Genomic DNA, 15,927 nt, shown 5'->3' on the forward strand with positions numbered 1-15,927 from the left:
TAACACTTTATGTCTATATACGACGACTGAAAGTTAATGTTTCATTCATTTTTCATCAGATAAAAGGTGTCGCTTCACATAATGTTTTATTGCATTTTGCAATTTTTGTGTGGCTTTTATAAGGGGCAAAGGGAAGGATGACATTTTATATGGTGCCATTTTAAATGTATCTAAAAAAACTACAAATTGTAAAAACAGTAATCAAATCAAATGATCTACGATTACATACATTTTGTATTTAACGTAATCTCGTTGCATGTGTACTAATTTGTCCCTGTTTGAAGAGTGATGGGGACGCCTCTAAAATATTCAGATGCATTCGGGGTACATTTGTAGATTACGTTTATGAACTCTTAAACAAAATCAATTCGGACAATTATGGAAATACATTTATGTTAAGCAATAAACCCCCAAATTAAACACATTTACATCGTATCTCTTAATTGACCAGTACGAAAATGCACTCAACGAACCAATACGTTCCACTTCATAGTGTTTTTTCAAAGTGGTACTTGAACGCAACATTGTCTGACGTTTGCTTTTCTCAGTCTGGACTGCTATGAGTTGAGCCAACTTCTGGTAAGGCCACATAAAGACGTTAAACGTTTCATTTTCGCTGAAAATAAGGACGGATACATAAGAGCATTCTAACAATTTTAACAACATTACGCAATTTATCTTATTTGTTGGCAACGTCACGCGTGTATGCGGCACTTCTTGTGAGAAGTAGCATCTGTGGTTAGCTTCAGAGGCTAAAACTAAACATTAACGTCATTTAAATTAATGACAGCAAATCTCTCAAATGTAAAATCGTACATGAAAACAAACATACTTCCATACTTAGACATTATGGAATCATGGATTCTCAAAGCTGTAAAACTATGGGAAGCTACCCTCTGTTATGATGCAGGAAACAGCTGTTGGACAACTAAGATGGTATAAATGTCTAAATTAAAACAAAAAATGGGTGCTTTGTCGTGTAGTACATGTTCAAATCGGTCACAAGGCTTGTCTGTAGCGAACAGTTTGATAGCGTTATTGTATAACATAAAAATAACTAGGAATATTTGGCCTTATACTTAAACGTACTTTCCCTTAACCTTGATATGAGGATGATTTAACTAGTTGGATACCATTTAACCCTGCTAGTTAAAATGAATACAGCTTGCCAATGCCACTAAAACATGAGCATTCAACATCCAGTACTAACAGTATTTGTGTTGATAAATTTGCTTTTTTAAAATTCCGAGTACTTATCCAGTATTATTATTTATGTGTTTTGGCACTAACTTGCTTTCCGCCTGCCCAAAATCAAACCACTGAGAAAACATGTCCGCTGTTTATGACTACGTAATATTTGTAAATAAAGCATTTCATGAGGATCAGCAGGGCTCATGTTAATCAAAAAAAAAAATCTGATTTGTCATTTTCTTGTGGTATTGCTTTTTGCATTATTCTCACTCATCTAAAAATATACGATTGCCATTGGCTCTTATCTAATTAGTGTTGTTGCCTTGCCCTACAAACAATTTCAATTTGAAATTTTGTTGTTGTTGATTGACAACTTTACTCAGTGCACAAAGAGCTTAGCATAAGTACGGCGTACAGATGAAAAATAAAAACAAAACAAGATTGTTGACAGTTTCTTAAAAGTAATGTGTGCAAAAACTGCTACATTGTAAGTTGAGAGAAGGTCCAACCCAACTTTGCTCATGTGATTTCAGTCCTGGGAATGCAGCCGCCGCTCCCACCCGAGGTGGTCCGAGAGCTGGTGCGCTCATGTCTGCACAGAGACCCCGTGGCGGCCGATCTTCGCTGCAGCCTGTTTGTCGCTGCTGCCCAGACCTACAAAAAGGACTCTTTGCTCCGCCCCTTCCCTCCCCGATACCTTCACCAGGACAATAAAGACTTTGACACGTTGGTAAGGTTCAATCCTTTAACAGACACAAATGCAAAAATGAAAATGACTGCACACATTTTACATGTAGAAAGCCAATTTGTCGCACCAATCTAGATATCATCCCATCCTTAGTAACAATGTGTCTTCTTTCTTATCCACATCTAGTTAGAAGATGTGAACTCCTTCCCTGGCGTGAGAGAGTTAGTCCGACTGCGTCCAGGAGAGGGAGAGCACCACGTGGCGCTCGCGCATTGGATCCTCTCATCCAAGAGCTTCGCCGTCAAAACGCTGCAGAAGGACGAGGTACTGACAGATTTATGAATTGGCAAGCGTTGTGGTCACCAACTCGATTTTTATCCGCCCTTCCCTAGTACGGCAGACTTTGCGACTTGACGCAAAATGGCGCCGTTTCCGCCCCGGCGCCGGACTTCCTTTTCGAGCTGGAGTACTGCGACCAATTGAACGTGCGATTCGAGCGGATGAGGGAGGATCGAGAGGTCTTCTACGCCTTCCACGGGAGTCGTCTGGAGAACTTTCATTCCATCATTCACAACGGGCTGCACTGTCACCTCAACAAGGTCAACCATTGATGACTTTTAATCGTCTAATTGGTCGAAAGCGATAGACGCCCAATCCATTTTAACTAGGAGAGGGTGGCGGTAAATGATTGCTGCCAACCCTCCCAGTCAAAACAGATTGGGCGTCTAACACCCAATTGCCGGTAATAGTAAATATGCTCTTGTTTGCTTATTAAAAGTAAAGTTTAACAATATAAACAGCTACAATTGGCTTGCAAACAATTTGCCATGCCCCCTTTTACTGCCCATACTTGGCTGGGATCGGCTCCAGCACCCTCGCCTCCGTATTGATAAGCGGTAGGGATTAATTTTTAAAAAACTAAATATTCTTTTAGTCAATAATTTTCTCATTAAAATTAACAAAAATAAAATTCGTATTTATTTGGACAATGCAGTATATACCCCCTGATTTATGTAATATAAATACTAAAGCAATTTGTATACAAATTTATTGGCTCATGCCCAGTATCATTGGGGATTCGTCAGCTATGAAAATGTGTATTTTTAGTTTCTCAAGTACTTTCAGTAAAGGAATGGCAATTGAAACGCTGTTTTGAAGAGAGGTTTATTTGCTTTTTTTTGTGTGCATAACATACAGAACGCTGTGTTTGGAGAGGGCACCTACCTCACCAGCGACCTAAGCATGGCTCTACTCTACAGTCCTCACAGCAGCGGTTGGCAAGAAAGCCTTCTGGGCCCGCAACTCAGCTGCGTCGCCCTCTGCCAAGTCATCGATCACCCGGACGTCAAGTGTCAGGTCAAGAGAAAAGGTAGGTCGCCGCCTCGCCCGCGTCAACAGTCTTGACCTCACGCGCCGGCTTCTCGCACCCGACAGACTCTGAGACGGTCGACCGTCAGCGCTCGAGGGCCAAGAACAGCGAGGGGGGAGACGTGCCCGAGAAGTACTTTGTGGTCACAAATAATCAGCTCCTACGTGTCAAGTATCTGCTGGTTTATTCGCAGAGCCGACACATGTCCAGGTATACCGCGGGTGTCAATCTAGCCCTTGAGTACGATAGTTATGTTCAATTTCTTTTATTATTGGATTTGACAAAACGGGAAGGGCGGCATATAAGTAACCGTGGCTATACATGTGAAATTATCCGTATGGATTTGTTTAGCACAATTGAATCGATAAAAAAAACAATGAAATTAATTAATCTTTTGATTAAATGCTTTTTATAGTCATGAGTATAATGAGATTTAAAGCTTCACCACAAAGTCTACAAATAACAACAACAATTAAAAAGAGAAATTAATAATACATAATAGATAAATAATACATCAATATAGAGTCGACATATTAAGTTGTCAACACGATAAATTAGGGAAGTGCACAAAACTAAATAAGAAACAAACACGCTGTTCCGTTGAAAAGCATTTTATTGTCTTTTCAAAGCTTATACACACTGAACTGATGTCAGGATTTATGAGTTTGAAAATGGATTTTCAATCCTGTGGACCAAATACAAACAAATTAACGAGGCGAGTAGACACAGCTGGACCACATCGCTTGGGTTGAAAAAAACGGTTGATGAGCGCAGGTGGTCGTGAATGTATAATTGCTGGACAAGTAGGGAAAAAAATGTGATGAATACATTGAATTTTCTTCATTCTTGTATTTTTTTTTGTACAAAGTTGACATTATTGTGAATGGCATGGCTCATTGTAGCCGTTTTTTTCTTCCCCCCAACGCAGACATTCCCGCAATACTTCATGGTTTGTCAGGCACCACTTTGCCATTATGATGAGTCTCTACCTACTGCTGCTCATATTCATCGGCACGTTCAACTCCAACACCTTCATGTCCTTTTGGAACAAGCGCTTCAGATGACACATTCACCCTCTCTTGGTCAGCCGTGCCTTTTTGTCGGGACTGTGACCGGCGACTGTTCTTATGCAAACACGTAAGTACACATCCTGACATTTAGTTGTTTCGGTTTTAATGAATGGCAGATTAGTGGAACTTCATGAAGAAAAATGTTTAAGTGTGAATATCAAAAATTTGGGTTAAGAATGTGGAAAGGCAATTTAAAACATGCCCGCTAATGGACCAATTGCAGATCTTTTTGAAATATTTTTAAAGGGGAAACTATATGTCAAGAAATAACATGATTTTTTTAAAATGACAAATTCACTGTAGTTGATGGAAGAAGAGATGGCAAAAGTATGCATGTTTTATTTAGAAAGTAGAACTGATGCCTTAAATGGTTGTTTACCTAATTTAAGGTAAAAAAAAGGGAAATCCATAAAAATCCAACTATACTGACCCTTTTAAAACTATGACAAATTTGTGCTATTACAGTTTATTTAGTAATCTTGAAATGCCATTTAAACAAGCAAAGGTGCAATTCAGAGCAATGGCAGAAACAGTTAAGCCGATTACCTAACCAGACGTGGTTAAAATATAATTGTAATATGTACTATGTTTTGTACTATTTCATTCATGTAGCACACTTTTAGTGCTACAAAGCATTGGGGATTACCCTGGATACTGCATGTGCTGTACTGTAGTCAATTCAAATATATTCATTCAATAATTTGTTTTCTGTACCGCTTATCCTCACATGGGTTGCAGGGGGGTGCTGGAGCCTATCCCAGCTGGGGGACACCCTGAATCGGTGGCCAGCCAATCGCAGGGCACACGGATGCTCATACCTAAGGGCAATTTAGAGTCTTTAACCAGCCTACTCTGCATGTATTTGGGATGTGGGAGGAAACTGGAGTATCCAAAGAAAACCCATGCACGCATGCAATATCCACATTGGAAGGTCAGGACTTGGGATCGAACCCTCAGAAGTGTGAGGGTGACGCCTTAACCACTCGGACACCGGGCTGCCTGATTAAGAAATATATATAATTTTATAAGTGACTTTTTGGAGGGTAATTAAAGGCAAGTAACATTTTTGGGTAAAAAACAAAAAACGGGCGTCCAAAGTATGGCAACATCACATTTGTTCATGTACATGGATAGTGGCTCTCAATATATTACTAATCATTATTATACATATTTTAGGGGAAAAATGTACACACGAAAATGGTAACTAAATAAATAATGCAGTTGATATAATTAAGAATGGAACAATGGTTAGATTTGTTTTTCTGCCATTGACAATTTAGTTTTAATTCATTCAAATAGGGGAGTGGTTGTGAACTTATATATTTTTTTAGATACAGTAGGTTGTAATTCCACTGCAGATTTTGTACAGTTGTTACAAATAGTTGCCTAATTGGTGGTCAAATATTTCTGCTTAAGTTTGCAAAGAGATCTTAATTTTGTACTAATCATTTCCACGTGTATTAAATTGCACGCAACATATTGTCATCAAATCCTGTAATCCGGGGTTTACACCAAATACAAATAAAATGTATTCAATTTATTATGACTTTGTTACTCTTCACTCGCACAAGTCATATAAAAAGATATTTATTTTCATGGAAAACCATTGAATAACACTGAATACAATATGATTGATCATTCAAGCATCAATAAGCCTTGTTTAGAACACTAACATTTGAAATATTCCACAAACAGGAATCCAAAGCAATGGCTGGTGTCAATTAACCCCCCCCCCCCTCAAATTGAGGCTTCAACACACCTCTATTCATAATAATAATAATAATAAAAACAATCATACAAAAGGGCTGGATGTCAAAAGCTTATTATTTTTTAACATGGACGATAATGGTGGCGAATACAAATCTCAAAAATGAGGGCTTGGCCATTATGGCTTTGTATTCAGTTCAAATCTATGCCTATATTTTACGTTACATAACCTTAAAATGTTGTTTTAGAACAGTTTTTTCCATGTATATATGTAAACTGCACCTTTTATAAAGACAGCTGCATGTAATGGAGTAAAGCATCACTTAAGTAAACCAGGCACACTGCAACCAAAACACTAATATTTTTTTCTTTAAAAAATAAAAACAAAAGTTAAAATATTTATCCTAAAATTTCAACATTAAAAAAAAAAACAATCTGTACATGTATTTACAGGAAAATGGTATAATACACGTTTAACTGGCCGTTTTAGGAGAATCCAACACAAACACATTCAGTTCCGTCAACATCCAAAATGGCGGACAAAACACTTTTAAATGAAGTGACCTTATCACTCACATTAGTCTCTGCATAAAAACATCCATGTGGCTCTCTTGCATTTTTTTTTACCCCGTAGAAAAACGGACGTCAAAGCGGAGTTATCTGTGACATCCATCTTTTTTTTTTCCACCCGCTTCTCAGTCTGAAGGCAAGAGGTCGTGCAATCGAAAGCGCTCTCGAATGTGCGGTCGGACGTCGTCGTTCTGAGACACCAAGCAAAAAGAAATATAAGTCACGCAGGGCCAAAGCTACAAAGTGGGGATTTTGGGGGAGTCGACTCTTACCAGTTCCACCAGCTTCTCCAGGAAAGGAACTAGCTTGAGAAGTTCGTTGTCATTTCGGTCGACAAACCAGCTCTCGATTGGGATCCCGTTGGACAGCTTAGTAAGGAAACAGTGAAAAATAGACATTTGAATGTCGTTTGGGTGTTAGCTTCATATAAAGATGCGCTTGTTACTACCTGATAAGCAAAAGCTTGCGGTGAGTTGTCGATTATTATCGTCTTGGAAAGATCCCGTCCCAAAATGTTGAGGTCTTTAATATAATTTCCTTGGACGCACACGCAGTGCTCACGAAACAGACGGTGCCTAACGACGGGGGGAAAAAAAAAAAAACTTTATAGTGATATTTAGCCATTTATAGGGTGAGTAACACTGACCTGACCAGTTGCTTTTTAGGATCGAGGATGTTGAGCAACTTGTCAGCGTACACTTTCTTTGACGCCGTGAAGAGGATAATCTAAAAAGCCGACATTAGGTGTCAACAACGCTCGGTGCGGCTTGAACCGACGTCTCCAAACTTACCTCATACATTTGCGACATGCGCTCGAGGAACTCTCGGAAAAATGGCCGTAATCGCACGTACACCTGCCGAGACAAAATTTCATCTGATAACCGTGACAGGAATGAGCAAAAAGGAGTCCAAAACTGACAAGGGGAAGTTCCTACTTGGTAAATGACATCTTGAAAAAGGACAGGGAACGTCAGCGCCGCGTCTTCCAGCTCGTTCAAACTGCAGTGAACTAAAGTTTCGTCCTAAAAACAACCCCAAAAAAACCTGATGCGTTCATACAGAAACCAACAAATCCATAGTTTTTTTCTAATCCAAAACGGCTGCTCGCTCACCAAGTCGAGGACCAGCGAAAACTCGTGCGTGCTGCGTGTTTTTAACGGCAGCGCCGGTTTGCGCGTCCGCTGCTCTTCTGTCAATGGTGGCACGTGCTTGATGAAGAAGTACCTGAAAAAAATCAAAAGCAAGTTGTTATGGCCGTCAATAGGAAGGAAGAACTTAAGATGCCCTTGATTTTATACTCACGGGTCGAAGACCTCCCATTCTTCCTCGTACGATGGCTCTGTGGCGGCGGAGGCTAACGTGTGCGGGTAGCTGCCCTCTGGCAAACAACTGGGAGGAGCTGTTGAAGGCGGAGTGGGATTAGAGCCAGGCCGGGAAGAAAAAAAACGTGGTACGCTCAACCACACTTTGAACGACGTGCACCCACCAGTTAGGGGGGGCGCCTCGCTCTCGGCCACTATCTCGCCGCCCTCTACGGCGGATTCGGCGCCGGTGTGCAGCCTGGCTGGCAACGGTGGGGCGGTGCGACAAGCGCCGATGCCCTGGGGGGAGGTCAGCGCGCTGCTAGGCATTTTCTCAGCCGGCTCCATGTCCAGCTGCTTCATGATCTCCTCCGCCTCCACCGCTTGGCCGGGAGAGTCAGAACCGGGCGTGGCTGTAATGGAGGGAACGCCGCAGGCCGTTTAGGGACCTGCTTGCGACTTGTAAAGTATTGGAAACCACTATTTTGATAGTCCATTCATTATCTGGAGACTGAAAAGTACTTTTTTTGGTCTAGAGAACAATCCAAATGATGTATATTGGGTTTTTAGTGGAAAACGAAAATAAATAAATCAGTTTGATATGAGCCCACTGTTGAATTACCAGTTTTGGTTGCTGGTGAGAAAAAGTTGAAGACGGGAGAGAGGATGGTCCCCAGCAGCGTGCTGTGTGGTGGACCGCTCGGCGTCTCCATCGAAACCTCCAGTTTTGCGTTGGTTTTGGTGGGCTTGCCGTCGCATGTCACCGGCTCTAAAAAAAGAAAAAGAAAAGCCCATCGGGTGACCAGGCGCTCGAAGGAAGCAGGAATGATGTCGTGCCTTTAACTGGGCTTTTCTTGCAAACTCTCGATACGCTTCTGTTGGCGAGGCCTCGTGTTTGCGGCGGCGCCGAAGCGATGAGATCACTTTTGGTGCCGCAAACGATGCGACTTCTCCTGGCCGGGAGATACGGCTCCACCTGCCGAGTATTGAAACGGGCGTACAGTGAATTTTGACTTTGCCGGCTGGTGGGAACATGGGGGCGGGGCTACCTTGACGGGATCCCCCCGGATGAACTTCTTGATGGTGGACAAGAGGCCCCTGTCGGTCTTCTGCATTCTGCCTTGAGCTTTCGGCCGGGGGGGCCCCACCGCACGGCGTTTCTTCTTGTGGGCGGGGCCTCGACGGCCAAAGGCGGGCTGCCGAGGAGCTTTACGCGCTCTCAGCCGCATTGTGCTCCGGCATCACATAGAAGAATCTGAAAGACGTTTGTCAAATAGTAACACTTAACAAGTGACGGTGACAAAATTGGACATATAAAATGAAAAACCATTCACTAGCTTATGCAAACAATTTAACGGTGCTTTAAAAGTAAGCTAAAAAAATACACTCAAGAGAACGTTAACTGAGGGGTTTCCAGTAGAGATTTCCTGATGCTGATTTTTTAGACTTGCAATCCAATTTTTCTAAGATATGTTTTGCCGACACCCATGCAAAGACTTTTTGACCAGTGAAAATAATGCAAAATATAATGTAACTGGTAAAAGTATTAAAGCCAAATCACTGACTGCATTATTCTTTTGCATGAATTTTATTGCTCTAAAAACCATTTTAAAATTAGAATGGCAGTAAAAAAAAACTATGTATCAGGCCTTACCTAATGCCATGACTTTTGAAAGGAAAATAAGTGTTACATGCATTTAGAATTTCCTACTAGTTTAAACAGGAAAAAAAGTGATGCCATTGCCGTCTCGAAATCAAAATAAGGATAGCAAAACATTTTTTGCTGCATGTGGAATTTCAGTGCGATGGTGCACCTTTTAGAAGAGCATATTTCATTAATAATAAATAAAATAGCAATTGTTTACTAGGGTGTTTCGTTTTTTTCTAACGTAAACAACAATCACGTGCACCACCACCAGTCGTGTAAACAACGTGTGAGGGTTCCCTTCACAAATTCGACTCATCCGATGTCAACAATCCCTCCTGTTGATCACTCGTGACCGTCTCCACAACAAACTACACTTTAGGGGCCGATCGGCTCCTAAATGTGCTTTTTACACAGCTTGGCCGAGTTTTCTTACTCTAAAACGCAGTGTCTGTGTATAGTACTGGATGTAGGCTTGCTGTCCCGGCTATTCATCAATTCGGTTAACACTGACAGCCGCTAACATTTAGCCACGGTTAGCTCACAAGCTAACAAACCTTGAAGTAAAAGAAGGTGACACGATGGACATGCCGGCGCTTAAATCGGCCGTCGAAACGGCGACATTTCGCAGAGCGGCGGTCCGGCTCGGTTTTGTTGACTAGGGAGACTATTTTCGTCCATTTAGACTACGCCCCCTTCGGCTAGCTAGCTGCCAAGCTACGCAGAGGAAGCAACACATGTTGACGCCGTTGTCCTTTTGACTCACATAAAATGGCGGAAGCGTCTCAGAAACGTCCCGCAGCGTTTTGGGCTTGGCAGCCGTGGAAGCCGCGACGGCGCCGGCCAGAGATCGGAGCGGTGGCCCGCTGCTCGCTGTTCGCCCGGTCGCGTCTGTCGCTGGCGAGTTGTCACAGGTCGGCCATGTCTGCGGACGCCATTTCCCGCCTCCTCCTCATCACAAACATACGGGAGCGCGCGCGACAAATGCGACATGCGCGCGCGCCCGCGCGACATCGCCGAATGCATGCAGGAAGTGATATGGACGGAATAACAAGTAGTACTAGAATAATACTTTTTCGGTGATGATTATTATACACTTTTAGACTATTTGTGATTAATCATTGAATAAATTACCTATTATATATTTAGCTATTATAACAATACGTGTGCATACATATTGCAATTATGAATCATTATTGTAAAAGGTATATTTATACATTTATAAATCAATATAATGTTAATAAAAATGAAATTGACAATTGTAATACATAATCATTTATTTTTATAATTATCAATACTATACAAATTAATTTACTGTTAATACAAACTAAATTACTACATAGGTATTTGCAAATACCAAAGCTGTTTCAAAGTTATTTAACATTTGACAACAATGTCGAACAATTTTGAAAGAAGAAAAAAAGATAGCATGCTGATATGGCAATATAGTGGTCAGTGTTTTTCTCCACTCCTGACGTACTTACTGTTGTTACTACTCACATACGATTATATCATTTTTTCCCCTCTTCATTGTGTATTCATTGGCTATTGCAACTTGAACTCAGATGCAACTTATTGTCCTAAAAGTACGGTAGTTGGTGTGTTATGTAAAAACTTGTTTAATTATCTGGTCGTGGCTGAAAATTACTCCATGTTTGGTAACTCATTTACTGTTATTGGTGGCGAAAGTTGTCCCAAAAAAAGCATCTTTTCCAAATATACACTGATATTGAGCAATCATTTCATTCCTAAATGCATGAGTTTTCTGTATGGTTCTGGTCCACCCCATAGGCCTCTGAATAGGACACAAAAATAAAAAAGGGAAAAGAATCAAATTGGTGCATCTTGAAAAGCAACCGGTATGTCGTACTTAAGAATATGCATACTTAAGGAGTCCATGCCAGTAGAGCTGAGGCATAAGATCAGCCTTCATGTGATACATGAGTCTCCGTTCCTTGCCTTGGTCGATGGGGAATGTCTCCAATGGTTGGCCATCATAGTCAAACTCTGCCAGAACGACCGTGTTGTAGCTCGTAACCAATGGACATGACGTATAGCCATCGTACTGCAGGAGATAGACCGTTATAAAGGGTGTAAAGATGGAATAATTACTTGGAATTTGATTTTACAAAGTCCAGGTACACTCAAATATTGTCAATGCAAAGAAACAAAGTAACTACCGTTTTATCTGGTTTCTCATTTTTCAATATCTTTTTGATGGTTCTGTTCAGAACAGCAGATTGTGCGGCTAAAATGAAACAAATTAGAGTTATCTTCTGTGCGGAAATTCACAATAAAACATTGTACAGATTAAAATGAGCAAATATTTACCAAAACAAATAAATCCAGAGTTTAGAACACTTAATGAAGACATTACTATTAACGCATACTTTTCACTCAAATATAGCCCCAATTACTATTGCTTTATTCAAAGCTCAAGCTTCACTGCAACTTTTCATATGATTGATAAACATTGGTTGACTTCAGAGTCAAATTTGACTTACCAACAGCCGCAGCCGTTTTTGAAGTTGGCAAGTTTGTGCAGTCTCCAATCCCAAACACATTGGGGTATCTTTTATGTTGAAGGCTGCCTTTATCGACGTCCAACCAGCCGGAATTGTCAGCCAATGGACTGTTTTTAATAACGCAGTTGGGTCCCATGGGTGGCGTTACATGAAGCATTTCGTACTGTTAAAATGGAAATAATGTTATTAATCACATCACTGGAGTATAAGAATTTCCTGGCCATTTCCCTCCCTTTCCCACTTCCAATTGATTTGCCCTTCATTTGTGCACAGTTACCTTAAAGACTGTGGTCTCGCCTGGTTTGTCAAGATTTTCAAACACGGCTTCTTGCTTGTCTGCTCGTACTTCAATCAGATTCTGCCTTAAGTTGACTTTGAGATCTCGTTGCTTCACAATCTTCCAAAGTGAGTCGGCATATTTCTTCACCCCGAACAGCACGGGAAGTGATGTGTTGTAAATAATATTAGCTTTCTCCCTCTTTCCTGTCTTTTGTAACATCAAAAAAAGAATAAGTAAGCAAACGGATTGTATGAATCAGGTGCAAATTTCTAATACTACTGTACCTTTCGGAGGAAGGCATCTGTGAGGTACATTATCTTTTGTGGAGCCCCGGCACATTTAATTGGCGTGTTTGGGAAGGAGAACACAGCATTGCCTTCTTTAAAATTCTGTAGGGCCGTCCAAGTTTTATCCACTGTTTCCACAGAATAGTTGGAGCCAATCTTCGGATGTTCGAATCCTTCAGGAAGACCTTTGATCTAGAGCACAGGTGTCAAGGTGACGTATAATTTTGCAAATAATTGAGTCGACCAATATTTTTTGTGAGCAGCTGGGATTCATCTCATCACTAACAAAGGGCGCCGAATTGAAGCATAGTTGCGGCTAGCATCACATCGGCCCCCGGTTAAATTTGTTGTGTTTATGTCACAATACGAGGTCCTCGTACATTTATAGGGAAATTAAATCGGACCACATTATTGCTGAAAAAATGAATAAATACTAAATCACATACTCACCTTCTCAAAATGCAGCTGCAATCCAAGAGCCACAATCAGATACTCATAGGAGATCTGTAATGAGGACCAAATCATTAAATATTACAACGACATATCCCAAATTGTTCGACTACTTTATTGCTCTGATCACATTTTCCACCCAAAATGGTGTGATGATTAAATAATACTATTAGGTCACGTGGGGTTAAGATAACATACCTGGGTCCCATCGTCGCTGCGCACGGTGTTTGTGTCCGGGTTTATCTCCTGCACTTTAGATCTAATGAGTTTGACACCTGATGGCATAACACTTGACGTGGGCCTTCCCGAGGAAGCAATAGTTTTAGCACCAGCGCCGGCCAGAGTCCATAAGGGCTGATAGTAATGCATCTGAAAAGTTGAATTGCATGGATCGGATGTGTTTTGCAGTCATTTGCCCTAACCCTAACCCAAATGGTTTGGACGTCTATAGTCGTCAGTATATAAAAAAATAATCAGTTAGAGATGTGCTTGCCTCATTGGGTTCCATTACAGCCACATTCTCAGCTCCCAGCATTCGTTTCATGCGAGCACTCATAGAAATTCCTCCAGTTCCCCCTCCGAGCACCAATATTTTGTAATGCTGTTTGGCAGAGGAACGACTGCTTGTGTTCAGATGAGAGGCGCAAATTCCCACATTGCGACACAAGGCTGCCATTCTGCAGATTAAAATATAATAATAATAATAATAATAATAATAATGCTATTTACAGATTGTCTTTAGTACTCAAACACAACACACAACTTTTTTTGCTGTACTATCTCCAAAGTCAACGCCATCTCAAACTAATCTGCCGTGTTCAAGTCCCCTCGTTCTTGACAGATAACATTGAGAAGCAGTAGCTTGGTTACATTTTCACACGTTGAGACCAGCCTAAAATACTTGACTCGAACTTACGTTACTGGATAACTTGTTTTGCTGCGATCAGTTCGAGGAAAGTTGTATTTAAGTCCTATCTTGTCGCTACAGAAGACGAAGTCTCTCCCGAATTCAACTTTCAACACTGATTGACAAGCAGCAGGGTCACGCCCCCCCAAAATATACTGTCCAATCAGATAAGACGATTCGGGTGCCAGTACATGTCACGTGCAACTGCTACCAATTTTAACATTGCAATAAAAAAAAGATTGCTGATATAATGCATGATTTTGAGAATTTGTGAAAGTGTTAAAAAAACTTTAACATGTTCTCTTAGATTTGCATTTGATTGAGAAAGCACACAGAATGAAAGGATGTTTCTTTCAAAACTTACATTGAAGCATTTTATTCAGACCAATATGACACCCAGCCCGAGTTACAATTGTTTCCTCAAGGGAAATATGAAAGCTATTTAGGAGCAAGTTTGAACACAAGGGCAAACAAGTCGTGACATGGCTAACTGGTTGTTTATGTAACCAAATGCTTCCTCACTATACCAAAACATATATAAAAAAACATTTTTCAAAGCAGAATGAAATACAAAATTACAACCGCATACTTTTGACTTGGAAGGGATTTGTAAATGAGCCCTCTTAGGCAACATGGATTGGACGTCTATTGCCGTCAATGGTAGCCGATTTCCAATAGGATGTAATATTTTCTTTCTCTCCATTTCTTTTGTGGAATCCCATTTACAGAACAGGTCTAGGCTGTTGGGTAGGCAGCAGTCCGAAGCGTTTCTTCAGGGTCACCCGGTGTCTCGAGAACTGGTCATCTGGTGAGAACCGAGCTGGATGGGCTGAGCTGGTGGGCTGCCCGTCCGGTGATAATTTCTGTTCAATTAACAGAGTGGAAAAAAGAGATTTAGCAAAAAAACAAATACTCACAAAAAGTTATTAGTGTAGCCAATACATAAATGGAGAATGGTGGATACTATGGCTAAATAAACACCGATAGTGGGGAAGCTGTGGAGTGGTTAGCAATGGCGCTAGCATAGTTCGGCAAAGAAGTTGCTTAAAAGTGGCGACTTTCACGGCGTTACCTTCATAGTGTAGACTCTGTTACCATTCTCGTCGTCGTAATATTGCAAGAACATGTTGACAGTCAGAAAAGACAAAAATGCACGGGAAAAATGCAATGTTAGGACCCCTTCAGCAATCTGTACCACGTTTTACAGGAGTGGAAAAGAGTATATCCGGTCAACGCTAAGTATTCTGGGAAACTAAGTTTTTAAGCAGGAATCTCTGTCATGAAACCAATAGTATACGTACAATGTACTGCCCCCCAAAATCTCGCCGTTATTTAAAGTTGCTTTACATCATGATGTGTATCACTTGTAAAAACATATAACGTGATATTAAATATCTAATTATGTTTTTTTTCACGCAGACTTGGACGAGTTTATAACCAGAAACACATTTGTATTTGATAATAACATATAATTATAATATACTCTGCCTTGAGAACATATTTCTATATAATATCTCGCCTAAATTCTAAAACATAAATTGCACCTTGCTGAAAATAATGAAAACGAGGCACATTTTTTGCAAAATGTTGCTTTATTCTAAAAAAAACGTTTCTTTCCAGATTTACTTTTCTTTCTTTTGTAACTGAGCTCACCGATCTAATCCACTGAAAATCATAATTTTACAAAAGCAGTTTAAGATGTAAAAGTATTCCCCATGTTCAACCCCAACACAATTTTACTTCAACAAAAATTCCCTTAATCCAATTTTTTTCTCCAAATTTAAGTGCATAAAAATGACTTTGATTTCCCCCCAAAACAAACCAAAATCAAGCCTACACGTTTTGTAAAATGATCACTCGATAATATTTTCATGCATTATGAGTAGGATAAATTTACCAATAAGAAAACGAGTATGGAATTGCAATATGAAATTTTT

The 15,927-nt window shown here is 40.5% G+C and overlaps 4 protein-coding genes across 5 annotated transcripts; 1 reads left to right on the top strand and 3 right to left on the bottom strand.

Annotated features, from left to right (window-relative positions):
* Nucleotides 1-418: 418 nt before the first annotated feature.
* parp16 (poly (ADP-ribose) polymerase family, member 16) lies at nt 419-5,858 on the top strand. Its single transcript, XM_077710541.1, has 7 exons — nt 419-579; nt 1,725-1,921; nt 2,066-2,203; nt 2,272-2,478; nt 3,077-3,248; nt 3,314-3,458; nt 4,177-5,858. Exons 2-7 carry the CDS (start codon nt 1,733-1,735, stop codon nt 4,310-4,312), a joined length of 987 nt encoding a protein of 328 aa, XP_077566667.1. The 5' UTR covers nt 419-579; nt 1,725-1,732; the 3' UTR covers nt 4,313-5,858.
* Nucleotides 5,859-5,889: 31 nt separating this feature from the next.
* On the bottom strand, nt 5,890-10,535 carry LOC144186290 (CTD small phosphatase-like protein 2-A). Of its 2 annotated transcripts, none has more exons than XM_077710539.1 (13): nt 10,308-10,535; nt 8,946-9,151; nt 8,734-8,872; nt 8,519-8,665; nt 8,082-8,309; nt 7,898-7,994; nt 7,708-7,819; nt 7,531-7,617; nt 7,387-7,449; nt 7,242-7,321; nt 7,044-7,170; nt 6,868-6,963; nt 5,890-6,786 (listed from the first exon to the last, which is right to left on the bottom strand). In XM_077710539.1, exons 2-13 carry the CDS (start codon nt 9,123-9,125, stop codon nt 6,721-6,723), a joined length of 1,422 nt encoding a protein of 473 aa, XP_077566665.1. In that variant the 5' UTR covers nt 9,126-9,151; nt 10,308-10,535; the 3' UTR covers nt 5,890-6,720. The 2 variants fall into 2 exon arrangements, with proteins under 2 accessions (XP_077566665.1, XP_077566666.1); XM_077710540.1 differs by lacking the exon at nt 10,308-10,535 and adding an exon at nt 10,099-10,254.
* Nucleotides 10,536-10,800: 265 nt separating this feature from the next.
* sqor (sulfide quinone oxidoreductase) lies at nt 10,801-14,118 on the bottom strand. The gene is made up of 10 exons (XM_077709672.1): nt 14,000-14,118; nt 13,577-13,760; nt 13,282-13,452; nt 13,084-13,137; nt 12,631-12,825; nt 12,344-12,553; nt 12,046-12,229; nt 11,722-11,789; nt 11,428-11,606; nt 10,801-11,336 (listed from the first exon to the last, which is right to left on the bottom strand). The coding sequence occupies exons 2-10, from the start codon at nt 13,757-13,759 to the stop codon at nt 11,279-11,281; spliced, it is 1,302 nt and encodes a 433-aa protein (XP_077565798.1). The 5' UTR covers nt 13,760; nt 14,000-14,118; the 3' UTR covers nt 10,801-11,278.
* Nucleotides 14,119-14,350: 232 nt separating this feature from the next.
* nop10 (NOP10 ribonucleoprotein homolog (yeast)) lies at nt 14,351-15,245 on the bottom strand. The gene is made up of 2 exons (XM_077710335.1): nt 15,063-15,245; nt 14,351-14,853 (listed from the first exon to the last, which is right to left on the bottom strand). Exons 1-2 carry the CDS (start codon nt 15,114-15,116, stop codon nt 14,713-14,715), a joined length of 195 nt encoding a protein of 64 aa, XP_077566461.1. The 5' UTR covers nt 15,117-15,245; the 3' UTR covers nt 14,351-14,712.
* Nucleotides 15,246-15,927: the final 682 nt, after the last annotated feature.

Source organism: Stigmatopora nigra, chromosome 2 (genome assembly GCF_051989575.1).
Source record: "Stigmatopora nigra isolate UIUO_SnigA chromosome 2, RoL_Snig_1.1, whole genome shotgun sequence".
NCBI lineage: Eukaryota > Metazoa > Chordata > Actinopteri > Syngnathiformes > Syngnathidae > Stigmatopora > Stigmatopora nigra.